Source organism: Dasypus novemcinctus, chromosome X (genome assembly GCF_030445035.2).
Source record: "Dasypus novemcinctus isolate mDasNov1 chromosome X, mDasNov1.1.hap2, whole genome shotgun sequence".
Lineage (NCBI taxonomy): Eukaryota > Metazoa > Chordata > Mammalia > Cingulata > Dasypodidae > Dasypus > Dasypus novemcinctus.
In genome coordinates this window covers 147,509,013-147,524,313 of record NC_080704.1, presented here as the reverse complement: position 1 = coordinate 147,524,313, position 15,301 = coordinate 147,509,013, and the positions used below count along the sequence as shown (strand labels likewise).

Below are 15,301 nucleotides of genomic sequence, written 5' to 3'. Positions count from 1 at the left end.
TGCTTTGTTGGCCCTGGGGTACAACAAAAGAGCAAAAGTGTTATTAATAAAACAAGTCATCCTTAGCTACTGCTTGTGTTTTTTTTTTAAGATTTATTTTTTATTTATTTCTCTCCCCTTCCTCAACGCCCCCCCCCAGTTGTCTGCTCTCTGTGTCCATTCGCTGTGAGTTCTTCTGTGTCCGCCTGTATTCTTGTCAGCAGCACCCTGAATACGTGTCTCTTCTTGTTGCGTCATCTTATCGTGTCAGCTCTCTGTGTGTGTGGGGCCGTTCCTGAGCAGGCTGCACTTTTTTTGGGTGGGATGGCTCTCCTTACGGGGTGCACTCCTTGCACGTGGGGCTCCCCTATGCGGGGGCACCCTTGCATAGAACGGCACTCCTTGCACGCATCAGCACTGCATGTGGGCCAGCTCATTACATGGGTCAGGAGGCCCTGGGTTTGAACCTTGGACCTCCCATGTGGTAGGCCAACGCCCTATGCGTTGGGCCAAATCTGCTTCCCTGCTTGCTTTTCTAAACTTCAATAAATAAACTCTAATGCTGTATGTTTAAAAAAATTATAGGGAAGTGAACTTGGCTCAACGGACAGAGCGTCTGCCTACCACAAAGAAGGTCCGTGGTTCAGACCCCAGGCCTCCTTGACCCATGTGGAGCTGGCCCTTATGCAGTGCTGATGCACGCAAGGAGTGCCTTGCCATGTAGGGGTGTCCCCTGCATAGGGGAGCCCCACGCACAAGGAGTGCACCCCGCAAGGAGAGCTGCCCAGTGCGAAAGAAAGTGTAGCCTGCCCAAGAATGGTGCCACACACACAGAGAACTGACACAACAAGATGACGCAACAAAAAGAAACACAGATTCCTGGTACTGCTCATAAACGATAGAAGTGGTCACAGAAGAAGACACAGCAAATGGACACAGAGCTCAGACAACTAGGGGGGAGGGGAGAGAAATTTAAAAATATGAAAAATAAAAAAATTATATAGTAAGGGACCCTTCAGTTTGAAAGGAGAGAGAAGATAGTGTATCTGAAATGTAGTAAGTGTTTAAGCAAGGTCTTTGACCCTTAATAAAAATCTGTGTGTAGTACTTGTTGTTTTGTTTTGTTTTTAAGGAGGTACCAGGGATTGAACCCGGGACCTTGTACTTGGGAAACGGGTGCTCAAACCAATGGCCTACATTCACTCCCCTAGTATTTCTTTATTTTTTTTTTAAGATTTATTTTATTTATTTCTTCCCACCCCCTCATTCTTTGCATTTGCTGTGTTTGTTTGTTGTGTGCTGGTCTTTTTCTAGGAGGCACTGGGAACCGAACCTGGACCTCCCATGTGGAAGGGAGGCACCCAATTGCCTGAGCACCTCCGCTCCCTCATTGTGTTTCCTTGCTGTGTTTCTTGGTTGCATCATCTCACTGCGTCATCTTGTGTCAGCACTAGGCGGCACTGGGAACTGAACCCGGACCTCCCATGTGGTAGGCAGGAACTCAGTCACCTGAGGCACATCTGTTTCCCATTCCTAGTATTTTTTTTTTAAGATTTATTTTTATTTATTTCTCTCCCCCTCCCCCCCCAAGTTGTCTGCTGTGTCCATTCGCTGTGTCATCTTCTGTGTCCGCTTGTATTCTTGTCAGCAGCACCTGAAATCTATGTCTTGTTTTGTTGCATCATCTTGCTGTGTCAGCTCTCCGTGTGTGTGGCGCCACTCCTGGGCAGGCTGCATTTTTTTCGTGCTGGGCAGCTCTCCTTACAGGGCGCACTACTTGGCACGTGGGGCTCCCCTACGTGGGGGCACCCCTGCATGGCACGGCACTCCTTGTGCACATCAGCACTGGGCATGGGCCAATTCATCACACGGGTCAGGAGGCCCTGAGTTTGAACCTTGGACCTCCCATGTGGTAGGCGGATGCCCTATCTGTTGGGCCAAATCCACTTCCCCCTAGTATTTCTTAATAAGACTCCATCTGCCTCGTCAATTTAGAAAAAGGATAGACCATTGAGGGAAAGAGTAGGATACAGGCAGCTGTGTTTCAGGACATCTACCAGGAAAACTTATGTCCCCGCTCCCTATCCAGGACCATGTAGATTGATTTCCCAGCTAGTGCCCAGCATAGTCCATACCTCCTTTCTATGCTTGATTTAATTAAGTTTAGTTCTTCCTAGCACTTTAGTCTTCTAGTATAGAATGTTTTCATTTTTTCTTCGGCTCTACCTTCAAAATTAAATATGAGGCCAGTTCTTTATACAGAACCCCCCCCCAAAAAAATCATGGGAACGTTTTCACTTGTTTACCTATATTCTTTTCACACCAAGTGTGTGCACACACACTCTTTATTTGTTAAGAAGAAACTGATTTTGCCTTAGTGGTTTTAACATAGAGGAATTAACTTCATGGAGACAAAAGCTTATCATTTAATTGAAAGATAATGATATTATAAATAGTATGAGCAGGCTGTATGGTAAAATACTTTTTCTCTGTGTTTGGATCCACAGGCCTACAAGACTGTAAAAGATGACCAAAAAAGATACAATGAAAGAATTTCAGGGTTAGGGCTGTCATTAGAGGAGAAACAGAAGAGGGCCACATCATCTGGTGAGTATTCTTTTCAGTTCTCACTATGATTTGAGACTCAGTATATGAAGGGAAAGTTATAAACAGTTTAGGTACTACATGTTAAGAATATTTTGTAGACGTAATGATGCTGTGAGATGGTAAACTTCCAGAAAAATGGTATTTACCCCAGAAATGAGAGAGATTTGTTAAAGTCTTTGTCTGGAACTTGGGTTTAAGAATAAAATTAGGGAAGACCAAGATAGATTGTTTTTCCTTATATGAGACTCTGAAAAGGCAAACTTTTGCAAAAGGCAGGCTTGGGCATTATAACTATGGAAAAGGAGATTGGAAGCCATTTTTTTCAATGAGAAGAATTTGAGTTTTGGAGTTTCAAGTTCTTATAGATATATTTGTTTTTAGATTTAGATTTGTCCAAAGATATAAATGGTAGGTAGATAGTTGTCTTATTGATGTATTATAGTGTATTGCCCTAGCTGTCACTTGCATCCCAAATGATTCACTTGATTTTTCAAAGAGGACTGTTTTGTTTGTTTGTTTGTTTGTTTTTTAAAGATATATTTTATTTCTCTCCCCTTCCCCGCCAATTTCTGTGCTCTGTGTCCATTTGCTGTGTGTTCTTCTGCATCTGCTTGCATTATCAGGCAGCACTGGGAAATTGCATCTCTTTTTTGTTGCATCATCTTGCTGCGTCAGCTCTCTGTGTGCGTGGCACCACTCCTGGGAGGGCTGCACTTTTTTCACGTGGGGTGGCTCACCTTGCGGAGCGCACACCTTGCACGTGGAGCACCCCTTCATGGGGGCACCCCTGCGTGGCATGGCACTCCTTGCGCAGCAGCACTGCACATGGGCCAGCTTACCACATGGGTCAGGAGGCCCTGGTGATCGAATCCTGGACCCTGCATGTGGTAGATGGATGCTGTATCAGTTGAGCCATGTCCGCTTCCCAAGAGGACTGTTTTAATCCTTTGATAAAACCAACAACCCTGGATGGGTGATCTGTAATGCTTTCTTCAGTGACACTTCTTTGTTCTTGAATACCTTACAATAATCCCCAAATGACCTGCTAGGTTTTCCCCCTTTTTTAACTAACAAAAGGTGAAAATGAACTTGATATTTTCTTCTCTTCACTAAGAAATTAATGAGAAGGGGAGAGGCAATAATTTGTATTTTGTGGTGTATTTTAGAAGTAACTATTTAAGCTAAGTTCTAGTTATGGTACAGAAGTAATGAATGGCATGGGCCAAATCATTCACCTTTTTTTTTTTTTTTTTGGTATTTTTCACTTGTGAAATGAAAGGGGTAGTTGTTTTTCCTCTCCCATCAGGTTGCTGCAAAGTTTATTAAGATTAATATATGTACAGTCTTTTGCTAGCTTTTTATTAAGGATTCAGACATGTGCAGGGTGATTTGGTTTTTCCTAGTAGTGGCAAGGAGTCATCTGACATGTTAAGAAGATTCAACCTGTCTAATCTTTTGCTTACAGCTTCAGAAGGAGAACCAGTTCCTCAAGTCAGGGTACCAAGTCATGTTCCTTTCCTGCTAATTGGCGGGGGCACAGCTGCTTTTGCTGCAGCCAGATCCATCCGAGCTCGAGATCCTGGGGCCAGGGTAAGGTACACATTATATTGCTTGGCACAGAGGGTAAATCTGCAAGCACTCACCCGACATGCTAAAACTTGACATTGGCCTCTTAAGTGACTTGACTCTCATAAGTATTATTTTTGTGTCTAAGGTACTGATTATATCTGAAGATCCTGAGTTGCCATACATGCGGCCTCCTCTTTCAAAAGAACTGTGGTTTTCAGATGATCCAAATGTCACAAAGACACTGCGATTCAGGCAGTGGAATGGAAAAGAGAGAAGGTGTGTGTACTTATATAAAATGCTCCTGGCTAGCATTTTAAAGTAAGCCTAGGGAGTGAGTTAGGATTCTGCCACTGCCCACATGCAGTGTGTTAAGAGGGACTACTTGGCCTGCACACTGGAGTCCTCTATTGTGCAAGCTTGGTAGAGCTTAGAGGCAATGGGCTCCACAATGGGCAAGAGTCCTGGATTCTGTTACCTGGTCTACAAACATTCGAGGGTATAATGTTGGCTATAAAGTACTAATGTTTCCATTTCCAGGACCTTTATGTTAGGTTTCTCTAGTGAAGATCACCTTGACCTGTTTTGCCACTTCTTTATACTTGCCTTGGCATGTCCCCATAAGAGCAAAAGAAAAGAAACTTTTTAATGGTACTTTCTTTGTCACTCTAGCAGGCATTCAGAATTGTGAACGTAAAGTAGGAACAGTGTGAGATAGAGCTCCATTCTTAAAATGTTTGCACAAGAGACTTGAAGATACAGGCCAAGATGCCTTTTCCTTCTCAAGGGCTCCATAGAGCTCTTGATTCTAGTACTATGCTCTTTGGGTTCCAGTTTTTCACTATTACTGATCCCTTTGATACTGGACTAAATTTTACAAATCTACTCACCTCTCTTACCCCCACTACTCTCCATTTTTTAAGCAGTAAGAATACTTCCAATTAAGTTAGCTATCCCTTAATCAGTGTCTCATAGTTGATGCCTACTGTTTGAGGTGAAATCACCTCAGGAGCTAGACTGGTTGTTCCATTGACCAGCAACATTCTGGACAATTCGCCTGGGTGTATATGTAATATCAGCTCATTGAGCATCCCTCTTGTTCTTACTTTGAACCTAAATCTAGATCAGAATTTCTTAACCTTGGCACTGTTGACATTGAGGGGCCAGAAAAATCATTGATGGGGGTGAGGGGAGCTGTCCCATCTATTATAGGATATTTAGCAGCATCTCTGGCCTCTACCCACTAGATAACAGTAACATCTCCCCGACCCCAGTTATGACCAAAAATGTAAACATTGCTGATTGTCCCCTAGGGGCAAAATTTTCCTCAGCTGAGAACCACTGATCTAGAATACCTCTGTGTAAGCAACTCATGACCAAGAGTTAGTGGTCTTATAGACTTACTTTGGAGAGTATTCCTAAAATTACTTTCATGAAAGGAAACATTTTTACTTATCTGTAAAGGAAGTGGATAGCAATTTCAGGTGCTTATAACATTTCCCCCCCTCTTCTCTGTACAGCATATATTTCCAGCCACCTTCTTTCTATGTCTCTGCTCAAGATCTACCTAACATTGAGAATGGTGGTGTGGCTGTCCTCACTGGGAAGAAGGTGAGCTAATAGGCTGCTTCCTTTGCCAGGCTCTGCCTATGTACACATATGAACAGTGAGTGTGGTGACTGTTGCAGTCCTACCACCATTCATGTCTGCCTTACCATTGTAGTTCTTCAAAGAAGGATTGACGCATTTTCGGTTTACTATCGCCTCTGTACTGCTTAGTGTGTCCTCCTGGGGAAAGCACTGGTATTAAAGGCTCGGGTTGCATGCTGCCTAAACTTTCTCAGGAAAGTCAAATCGTTGGGACTGTGACCCTTAAAAAGCTGTTACCTCTCTGAATTTGCTTTTCTGCCTTTCCTTCTTCCTGTTTTTCCTCACTAAAATTTCCTTGACATTCTTGATGACGAGAGATTGACAAAATGTATATTATTCAGGCCAGTAAAATAACTCAGGCTTAACTCAGCATTGGAAATATTGTTAGATTTTACATAGGGGAGTGCCTGAGTAATGAGCCATTTTTATTGGAGGCTGTTTGTGAGTTCCAGGAAAGGCTTTGTTTTGTTGTATTAGGATGTGTTGTTTGTTTGTTAAGATTTATTTATTCCCGCCACCCCATTCCCCTGTTGTCTGTTCTCTGTGTCCATTCACTGTGTATTCTTCTGTGTCTGCTGGTGTTCTTATTAGGCAGCTCTGGGAACCAATCCTGGGACCTTCTGGAGTGGGAGAGAAGCAATTATTCTCTTGCAACACCTCAACTCCCTGTTCTGCTACCTCTTCTTATTTTCTCTCCTCCATGTCTCTTGTTGCGTCATCTTGCTGCACCAGTTCTCCGCATCGGCCAGCACTCCTGCACGGGGCAGTTTTCCCGCACTGGGTGGCATCCCCATGCAGGGCAGCACTCCTGCATTAGGCAGCATTCCTATGTCTGGGCCAGCTTGCTGCGTGGGTTAGCTTGCCTTCACCAGGAGGACCTGGGCATCGAACCCTGGACCTCCTATGTGGTAGACAGGAGCCCAATTGGTTGAGCCACATCCGTTTCCCAGGATGTGTTTTTGTTAATGGAAAATATTAGAGCATGTTTCTAAACTAATGGGAATGTTCCAGTAGGGAGGAAGGGGTTATTTGAAAGATAAAACCCCAGAATAGGTGAAATCCAGAGCACAAGTGGAGGGATTGGCTTTTGATAGGGACTGGCCCACTTTTCCCCTATAATCGAAACTTAGGCAGAAAAGGTGGGTATAGGTTTGTGGATAAGCTGGTAATGAGATGTTATGTGTTAAGAGTAACACACATGCCCTCTAGAGACTTAAGAGTATTAGACAGAAACATAAACAGATAATCAAAAACATAGATGCGTAGTAAGAGAGGTGCACATAGTTGTATCATGGGAATACCTGGGAAGAGTGCCTAGCATAGTGAGGTTTCCTGGAGGAGGCAGTCTTAGAGGATGAGGAGGCATTAGCCAGACTGGAGAGAAGTGAAGAGCATTCAAGTATAAAAGAATAGCATAAGCAAAGGCACAAGGGTATGAAAAAGCATGTTTGATGCAGGGAAATATAAGCAGCTATGTACTGAAAGAGCAGAAAGTTAAGGAGTGGCAAGAGATGACACTGTGAAGCTTTGCCAGGGCCTGATAGTGGAGAGCTTTGTCATTTGAAAGAGTTTGAGCTTTATCCTAATGGCCCTGGGGAGCTGCTGAGTAGTTATAAGCAAGGATGTCAAACATTTGGATTGAATTTTAAGTAATTGCTCTATTTACCTATTAAGAGGATGGATTTCACAAAAACGAAACTGGAGACAGACCATTTCAAAGACATATTGCAATAATCCAGGCAGAAGATAAGATCTGACAGTAGGATATTAGTGGTAGTGATGATGATGATGAAGATGATGAAAGAAAGAGCTAAAATTTATACAGTGCCCTTTCTAGTACTGTTTTTAAGTGCTTTATGTGTATTGTTTTATTGTCACAGTAATCTTATGAAGTAGGTACTAATATTATTCCCAAGTTATAGAGAATTGAAATTAAAAAGTGGTTAAGGGAAGTGGATGTGGCTCAACTGATAGAGCATTCGCCTACCATATAGGAGGTCCAGGGTTTGAACCCAGGGCCTCCTGGCCCATGTGGTGATCTGGCCCACACACAGTGCTGCCGGGCACAAGGAGTGCCATGCTATGCAGGGGCGCTACCCCCCCCATAGGGGAGCCCCATGTGCAAAGAGTGCACCCTGCAAGGAGAGCTGCCCTGCGGCCCACCTAGGAGTGGCGCCACACACATGGAGAGCTGACGCAGCAAGATGATGCGACAAAAAAAAAGAGTCACAGATTCCTGGTGTCGCTGAGAATACAAGCAGACACATAAGAACACACATCAAATGGACACAAGGCAGGGGGAGGGGAGAGAAATAAATAAAAATAAATCTTAAAAAGAAAAAGAGGTTAAATAACTTGCCCAAGATCACACAGCTAACAAGTGGTGGAGATGAAATTTGAGCCCAGCTCTTCTAACTTCAGAAGTAGAACCCAGATGTTCTACTTGTATAGCCCAAGCTCTTTATAACATAACCATTACTGCTTCCTGATAGAAAGGTGATGAAAGGTTCCTGCTTTGAGAACCTTTCATGAACTTGAGGTTCTCATAAGCATGAACTTAAGGCATGCTTAGAGGCAAACTTGACAGGTCTTGGTAATTTTTTTAAAAATTATCTTTTAGAACCAGTAAATAAATTTTTAGATAAAATTAAACTAAAAGTTGGGAAAATGCAAATTTTTATCAAATATATAATATATTTAAAAATTTTATTGTAACATATACAACCGAAAATCTAGCATTTTCCAAGTCCATTCAACAGGGAAAGAATAGTCTCTTAAACAAATGGTGCTAGGTCAAGTAGAAATCCAGGTGTAAAAGAATGACTGTTGACCCCTACATCTCACCATTTATAAAACTTAATTCAAAATGGATCAAAGGCCTAAATAAAAGAGCTAATACTATACAAATTTTACAAGAAAACATAGGTAAATGATCTTCAGGATCTTGTAGTATGCAATGGATTTTTAGATTTTATACCAAAAGCACAAGCAACAAAAGAAAAAAATGGTAAATGGTACTTCATCAAAATTTAAATTTTTAATGCATCAAAGACATTAATAAGAAAGTGAAAAGATTACAGAGTGGGAGAAAATATTTGTAAACCATGTATCTGATAAGAGTTTCATATCCAGATTATATAAAGAATTTCTATAACTCAACAACAAAAAGATAAATGATCTTATTAAAAAATGAGCCAAGTATTTGAAGTGACATTTCTCCCAAGATGATATTCAAATGGCCAGTAAGTATAAGAGAACATGTTCAACATCATTAGCCATTAAGAGAAATGCAAATTAAAACCACAGTGAAATACCACTTAACACACACCAGGATGACTATTATTTAAAAAAACACAACAAACCTGAAAATAACAAATGTTGGTGAGGATCGTACAACCATTGTGGAAAATGGTTTGGTGGTTCCTCAGAAAATTAAACATAAAATTACCATTTGACCCAGCAATACCACTCCTAGGTATAGATCCAAAAGGGATATATATATATATATGTATGTATGTATATATGTATTATATGTATGTATATATGTATATGTGTGTGTGTATATATATATATATATAATTGAAAGCAGGGACTTGGACAGGTATTTGTACACCAGTGTTCATCACAGCATTTTTCACAATAGCTGAAAGATGGAAGCAACCCAAGTGTCCGTCTCCTTATGAATGGATAAACAAAATGTGTTATATCCATACAATGGAATATTATTTGACTGTGAAAAGAAGTAAAGTGCTAGTGCATGCCACAACATGGATAAACCTGGAAGACGTCATGTTGAGTGACATAAACCAGACACAAAAGGGCAAATATTGTATGATTTCTCTTATATGAAATACTTAGAATAAGCAAATTCATAGAGACAGAACCGAGAATAGTGATTTCCAGGGGTGGGGGACATGGGGAGTTATTGCTAAAATGAATATTTGTTTTGGTTTGTGGTGATGAAAATATCTGGGGATAGATGGTAAAAGTTACACAGAACTGCTGATGTACTTAATGTCAAAGAATTGTCCACTTAAAATAGTTAAAATGATATTTATGTTATGTATATTTTACAATTAAAAATAAAATTTTAGAAAAATCTCACATTTTAACCACATATATGTGTACAATTCAGTGATATCAATTGCATTCACAGTATTGTGCCACCATCACCACCATTCATTGCCAAAATTTTTTCATTACCCCAAACAGAAACTCTTTAACCATTAACCCAATACTTCCCCATTGCTCTAGCCCCTGGTAACCCGTACTCTATTTTCTGACTCTATGAATTTGCTTATTTTAAGTATTTCATATAAGTGCAATCATACACTATCTGTCCTTTTTTGTCTGGCTTATATCACTTAACAGGATGTCTTCAGGGTTCATCCATGTTGTTGCATGTATCAGAATTTCATTCTTTTTTTATGGCTGAATAATATTCCATTGTATGGGTATACCACATGTATTGGTCAGCCAAAGGAGTACTGATGCAAAATACCAGAAATCTACTGGCTGTTAAAAAGGGTATTTATTTGGGATAGGAGCTTAGAAATACCAGGCCATAAAGCATAAGTTACTTCCCTCACCAAAGTCTGTTTTCACGTGTTGGAGCAAGATGGCTGCCGATGTCTGCAAGGGTTCCGGCTTCCTGGGTTCCTGCCTTCCAGGGTCTTCTCTCTGGGTTCAGTTCAGGGTTCCTCTCTTCCTAGGGCTTGCTTCTTCCTGGGCTCAGTGTTCTTGTCTTGCTGGGGCTTCCTTCTCTTTCCTCTGTGAGCTTACTTCTCAGGGTTCCAGCTTAAGGCTTCAGTATCGTACTCCAACATCACAACCCCAACATCAAAAACCCTCCAACACTATCCTTTGCCATGCCTTTTATCTGTTAGTCCCCACCTACCAAGGGGTGAGGACTGAATGCCCTAATGACGTGGCCCAATCAAAGCCCTAATCATGGCTTAATCATGCCCAGGTACAGACTAGATTACAAACATAATCCAATATCTGTTTTTGGAATTCATAACCATATCAAACTGCTACACCGCATTTTATCCATTCATCTTTGAATGGAGACTTGGGTTGCTTCCACTATTTGGCAGTTGTGAACAAAGCTACTGTCAGTATTGGTTTACAAATATCTGTCTGAGTCCCTGCTTTCCATTCTTTTGGGTGTATACCTAGGAGTGAGATTACTGGGTCATATGGTAGTTCTATTTTTAACGTTCTGAGAAACCATCAAACTACTTTTCACAGTGGCTGCATCATTTTATATTCCTACAAATAGACGAGGGTTTCCGTTTCTCTTAATCTTCACCAACACTTGATATTTTTCATTTTTTAAAAATAGCCATCCTAGTGAATGTGAAGTGGTATCTCACTATGGTTTCAATTTGTATTTCCCTAGTGGCTAATGAGGTTAAGTATCTTTTCTTGTGTTTAGTGCCCATTTGTATAAATGTCTATTCACGTCCTTGGCTAATTTCTAAATTGGGCTGTTTCTTTTTATGTTGTTAGGGTATGGTGATTGATTAATTGAAGGTGGAAGGTGAGGGAGAGGGAAAAAGCAAGGTTGACTTTCTGACTTCTAGCTTGTATGTCTGAGTGGATGGCAGTATACCACCAACTGAGAAAAAAATTATAAGAGGAAGTTAGTTTAAGGGAGAAGATAAAATTCAGTTTTAGACTATTACATTTGAAGTTCAATATCAGTATAGAGATGTCTTAGAGGCAGTTTGATATATGACTGTAATGCTCAGAAGAGGGTGTCTGTGCTGGAGATAGTGATTTGGGAGTCTTCCATGTATGGGTAGGAGTTGAAACCGTGAGAGTGACTACGGTCTCCCAGGAAGGACTTACCTAGTGAGAAAGGAGCAGGACAAAGATGGAACACTGGAAACCCCAACTTTTAGGAGGCAGATTTAAAAAGAGAGCCTTCAAGTGAGACAGAGACAAATAAAGAGAAGTAGGCAGGCCCAAGAGAGGGTGATATCCCAGGAGCCAGGGTAGTAGAGAGTTTGAAGAGGAATGTGATCCATGGTGTCGCAGCCACAGAAAAGTCAGGTGAGAAAAGAATTGTAAAATGTTCCAATATATGTGGTGGTTTAGATATCATTGTGAAGTTGGAAAAGAGGATAAACTGCTTTTTCCAAAAGTGTTTTAAAATATATATATATATATATATATATATATTTAAAGATATTTAAATTACACAAAATTTTACACCAAAAATTAAGGGATTCCCATATGCCCCACTGCTCACACCTCCCACCCTTCCCCCAAATTAACTACTTTCATTAGTGTGATACATTCATTGCAATTGATGAACACATTTGGAGCATTGCCACAAAGCATGAATTATAGATTACATTGTAGTTTACACTCTCTCCCACTCAGTTCTGTAGGTTATGGCAGGATATATAATGGCCTATATCTGTCTTTGCAGTGTCATTTAGGACAATTCCAAGTTCTGAAAATGCCCCCATATTACACCTTTTTTTCCCTCTCCCTGCCTTCAGTACCTCCAGTGGCCACTGTCTCCACATCAATGATATAATTTCTTCCATTGCTAGAATCATAGTAAGTCTATAGTAGAATTCCAGTAAGTACACTCTAGTCCATAATTTATTCCTCCAATCCTGAGGATTCTGGGATGGTGATGCCCACTTCACCTCTAATTGAGAGTGGGACCTCGATCCCATATGGCTAGTGGATGGGACTCTCTTGATTGCAGTTGTAGACTCTCTCAGTTCCTTGGTATAGTGGTTGTCCATCCTCATCTCCTTGTTAGTTGTCCTGGGTGAGTCCAATGAACTGGAGAGTAGGTGTTGCACTCTGCTGAGGCTCAGGACCCGACTGGCACATGGACAGCCCAAAGATTCAAATCTCTTGGACATATACCTACCAACTCCAGCACAAACTATAGGTTCAGATAGAAGGGACAGAAAAGGCATGTGGGAAGCGGACTTGGCCCAGTGGATAGGGCATCCGCCTACCACATGGGAGGTCCACCGTTCAAACTCCAGGCCTCCTTGACCCATGTGGAGCTGGCCCACGTGCAGTGCTAATGCACGCAAGGAGTGCCGTGCCACGCAGGGGTATTCCTCATGTAGGGGAGCCTCAAGTGCAAGGACTGTGCCCTGTAAGGAGAGCCACCCAGTGCAAAAGAAAGTGCAGGCTGCCCAAGAATGGCGCCACACACGCGGAGAACTGACACAATAAGATGATGTAACAAAAAGAAACACAGGTTCCCGGAGCTGCTGATAAAGGATAGAAGTGGTCACAGAAGAAGACACAGCGAATGGACACAGATATCGGACAACTGGGGGGGTGGGCAGGTGGGAAGGGGAGAGAAATAAATAAAAAATAAATCTTTAAAAAAAAAAGAAGAGGCATATGTAGACAAGTGACAACTGAGTCCAACTCTGTCACACTCAGGAGCACAAACTCCAAAGTAGGGCCCACTGGCAAGGCACCAAATTCTGGAGCTATCTGCCATGACCGTAGGACTTGGGTGTCTCTAGAGCCCTCAGAAGCCCCACTATTTGGGGTAGTAACTACTTTGGTAGTCTGAGATCCTGCCAAGACATGCATAAGTGCTACCTCTGGGATGACCTCCCAACTCATTTTGAAGTCTCTTAGCCATGTAAATCACTTGTCTTTACCTTTTCCCTCTTTCATTCAAGGTCTTTTTCCAGTTGCATTGCTAGTTGGTGCTTGGTAGTAATCCCTCGGTGCCAGGGAGGCTTTTCGTTTGGAGTCATGTCCCACGCTGGGGGGAAGGTAATGCATTTATATGCTGACTTTTGTTTAGAGAAAGGCCACATTTGAGCAACATTGAGGCTCTCAGGAGGTAACTCTTAGGCACCCTACAGCACTAGGCTAAGTTGCAATTTCAAGAGCAAAGGCTCATAAACATAGTCGTCAATATCAAGTGCCCGTCAGTGGACCGTTGCTGTTCCATTAGAGAATGTGGCAGAGCTTCCCAGGATGGCAATTCAATATTCTTTCAGTTATTGTGTGAATCTCCACCCGCTGTGACAGTGCCCCATGAATATTTGAACACATTTATATACCTTATTTTTATGCCCAGGTGAACTTCCTCCCATGTATCCCCCATCACTGACACCCCACACCAATGATCCTCCCCTGCCACAGTTATAAACCTTCTGTGATCCAAAACTTCTTAAAAAATGAAGTCAAGAATATCACCAAATGCAATTAATAGGAAAAGGAAATAATAATGATAGATTTAAACATAAGAAATAAAATACATAATTTGAAAAAATAAAACTAAAAGAAAATTTTGAAATTGGGATATTAAAAAAAGAAAAATATTTGTAAAAATTTTTTTGACGTTTTGCCTTTCAACATTGTAATATCTGTTATCCTGTATCTTCAGTGACATTTTCTTCCATTTCTTCCCTAGTGCCTTGCTTTTTTCATTTTGTCTTCAAAGAAGTTTTAGTTCACATTAAAGTCAAATACAGAACACAGGGGACTCCCATGTGCCCAACATCCTTCCTCTTCCCTGAAACCCTTCCCATGTCAATAACCTTTTTACATATGGATGGTACATTTGTTACAACTGATGTACAAATATTGAAACATAGCCAATAACCATGGTCAATGGTTTATATTATCATCTACACTCTAGACCATACACTTTTATAAATTTTTGTTGAAATTCAGCATGACCTGTATCCATCATTGCAAGGTCATGCAGAACACTTCCATGAGTGGACACAACCATTCTAAATCCCCCCTCTTCCATCTACTCTATTCCTCCCCCTCCCCTTGGGGCCCACAGAGACCACCACGCTTGAATCCTTGAAGGACAGGATTTATAGTTACTTGCAATACACAGAGGGCTTGACACACTAGTCTGTCCTTTCCTATTAGGAACTGCCCATGCTCTCGAGAGATACCCACCCCTCTGTTTGAGAACGTATCAGGCCTCCCCAGGATGGGAGTCCAACTCCTTCCCACTCATTAGGTAGGTCTCCACCCACTGATACAACACACTATGACAAAATGGTCACTCATACATTCTAGAGAAGACTGCCCCAGGTGTGCCCTCTCCTGAATGCCCCTCCATCTAACACCCTAAACCAGTAAATCTTCTTTTTCATATTGCCAAAAGAGCTTTCCCAACATTGTAGTTTCAACCACTTACCCGCCAATCCCCAGTGTTCGCCTGCCCCCTCCCCCAAACCTACCCCAGTTCCACGGACTGTCCAGCCCACCCTCCCCACCCTAGCCCCTGCCAAACTTGTACCGCCCAATCCAATATTATCACTACACCCCTGTCATACCCTTTCACTGCGCAACTACTCACTTCCATCTTCTAGATTTCACCTGTATGGGCATTGGCTCACAAATCAAAAAGTTTTAATGAGGAAAAGAAGATAGTGATTGGAGGAAAACAGAATCAAAGGTGGGATTTTTAGGATGGAATAGATTTAAGCATGTTAATTGGCTGAACATGTAAGATATCAGGAGAAAC

The 15,301-nt window shown here is 41.7% G+C and overlaps 1 protein-coding gene across 2 annotated transcripts in view; it reads left to right on the top strand.

Moving 5' to 3' along the window:
• AIFM1 (apoptosis inducing factor mitochondria associated 1) overlaps positions 1-15,301 on the top strand; it is a 39,208-nt gene that overhangs the window by 10,971 nt on the left and 12,936 nt on the right. For both annotated transcript variants that reach the window (XM_004465665.5, XM_004465667.4), the window contains 4 exons: positions 2,487-2,586; positions 4,052-4,176; positions 4,301-4,431; positions 5,673-5,763. In XM_004465665.5, the coding sequence (XP_004465722.1) occupies positions 2,487-2,586; positions 4,052-4,176; positions 4,301-4,431; positions 5,673-5,763 (447 nt within the window). The remainder of the gene's footprint in view (positions 1-2,486; positions 2,587-4,051; positions 4,177-4,300; positions 4,432-5,672; positions 5,764-15,301) is intronic.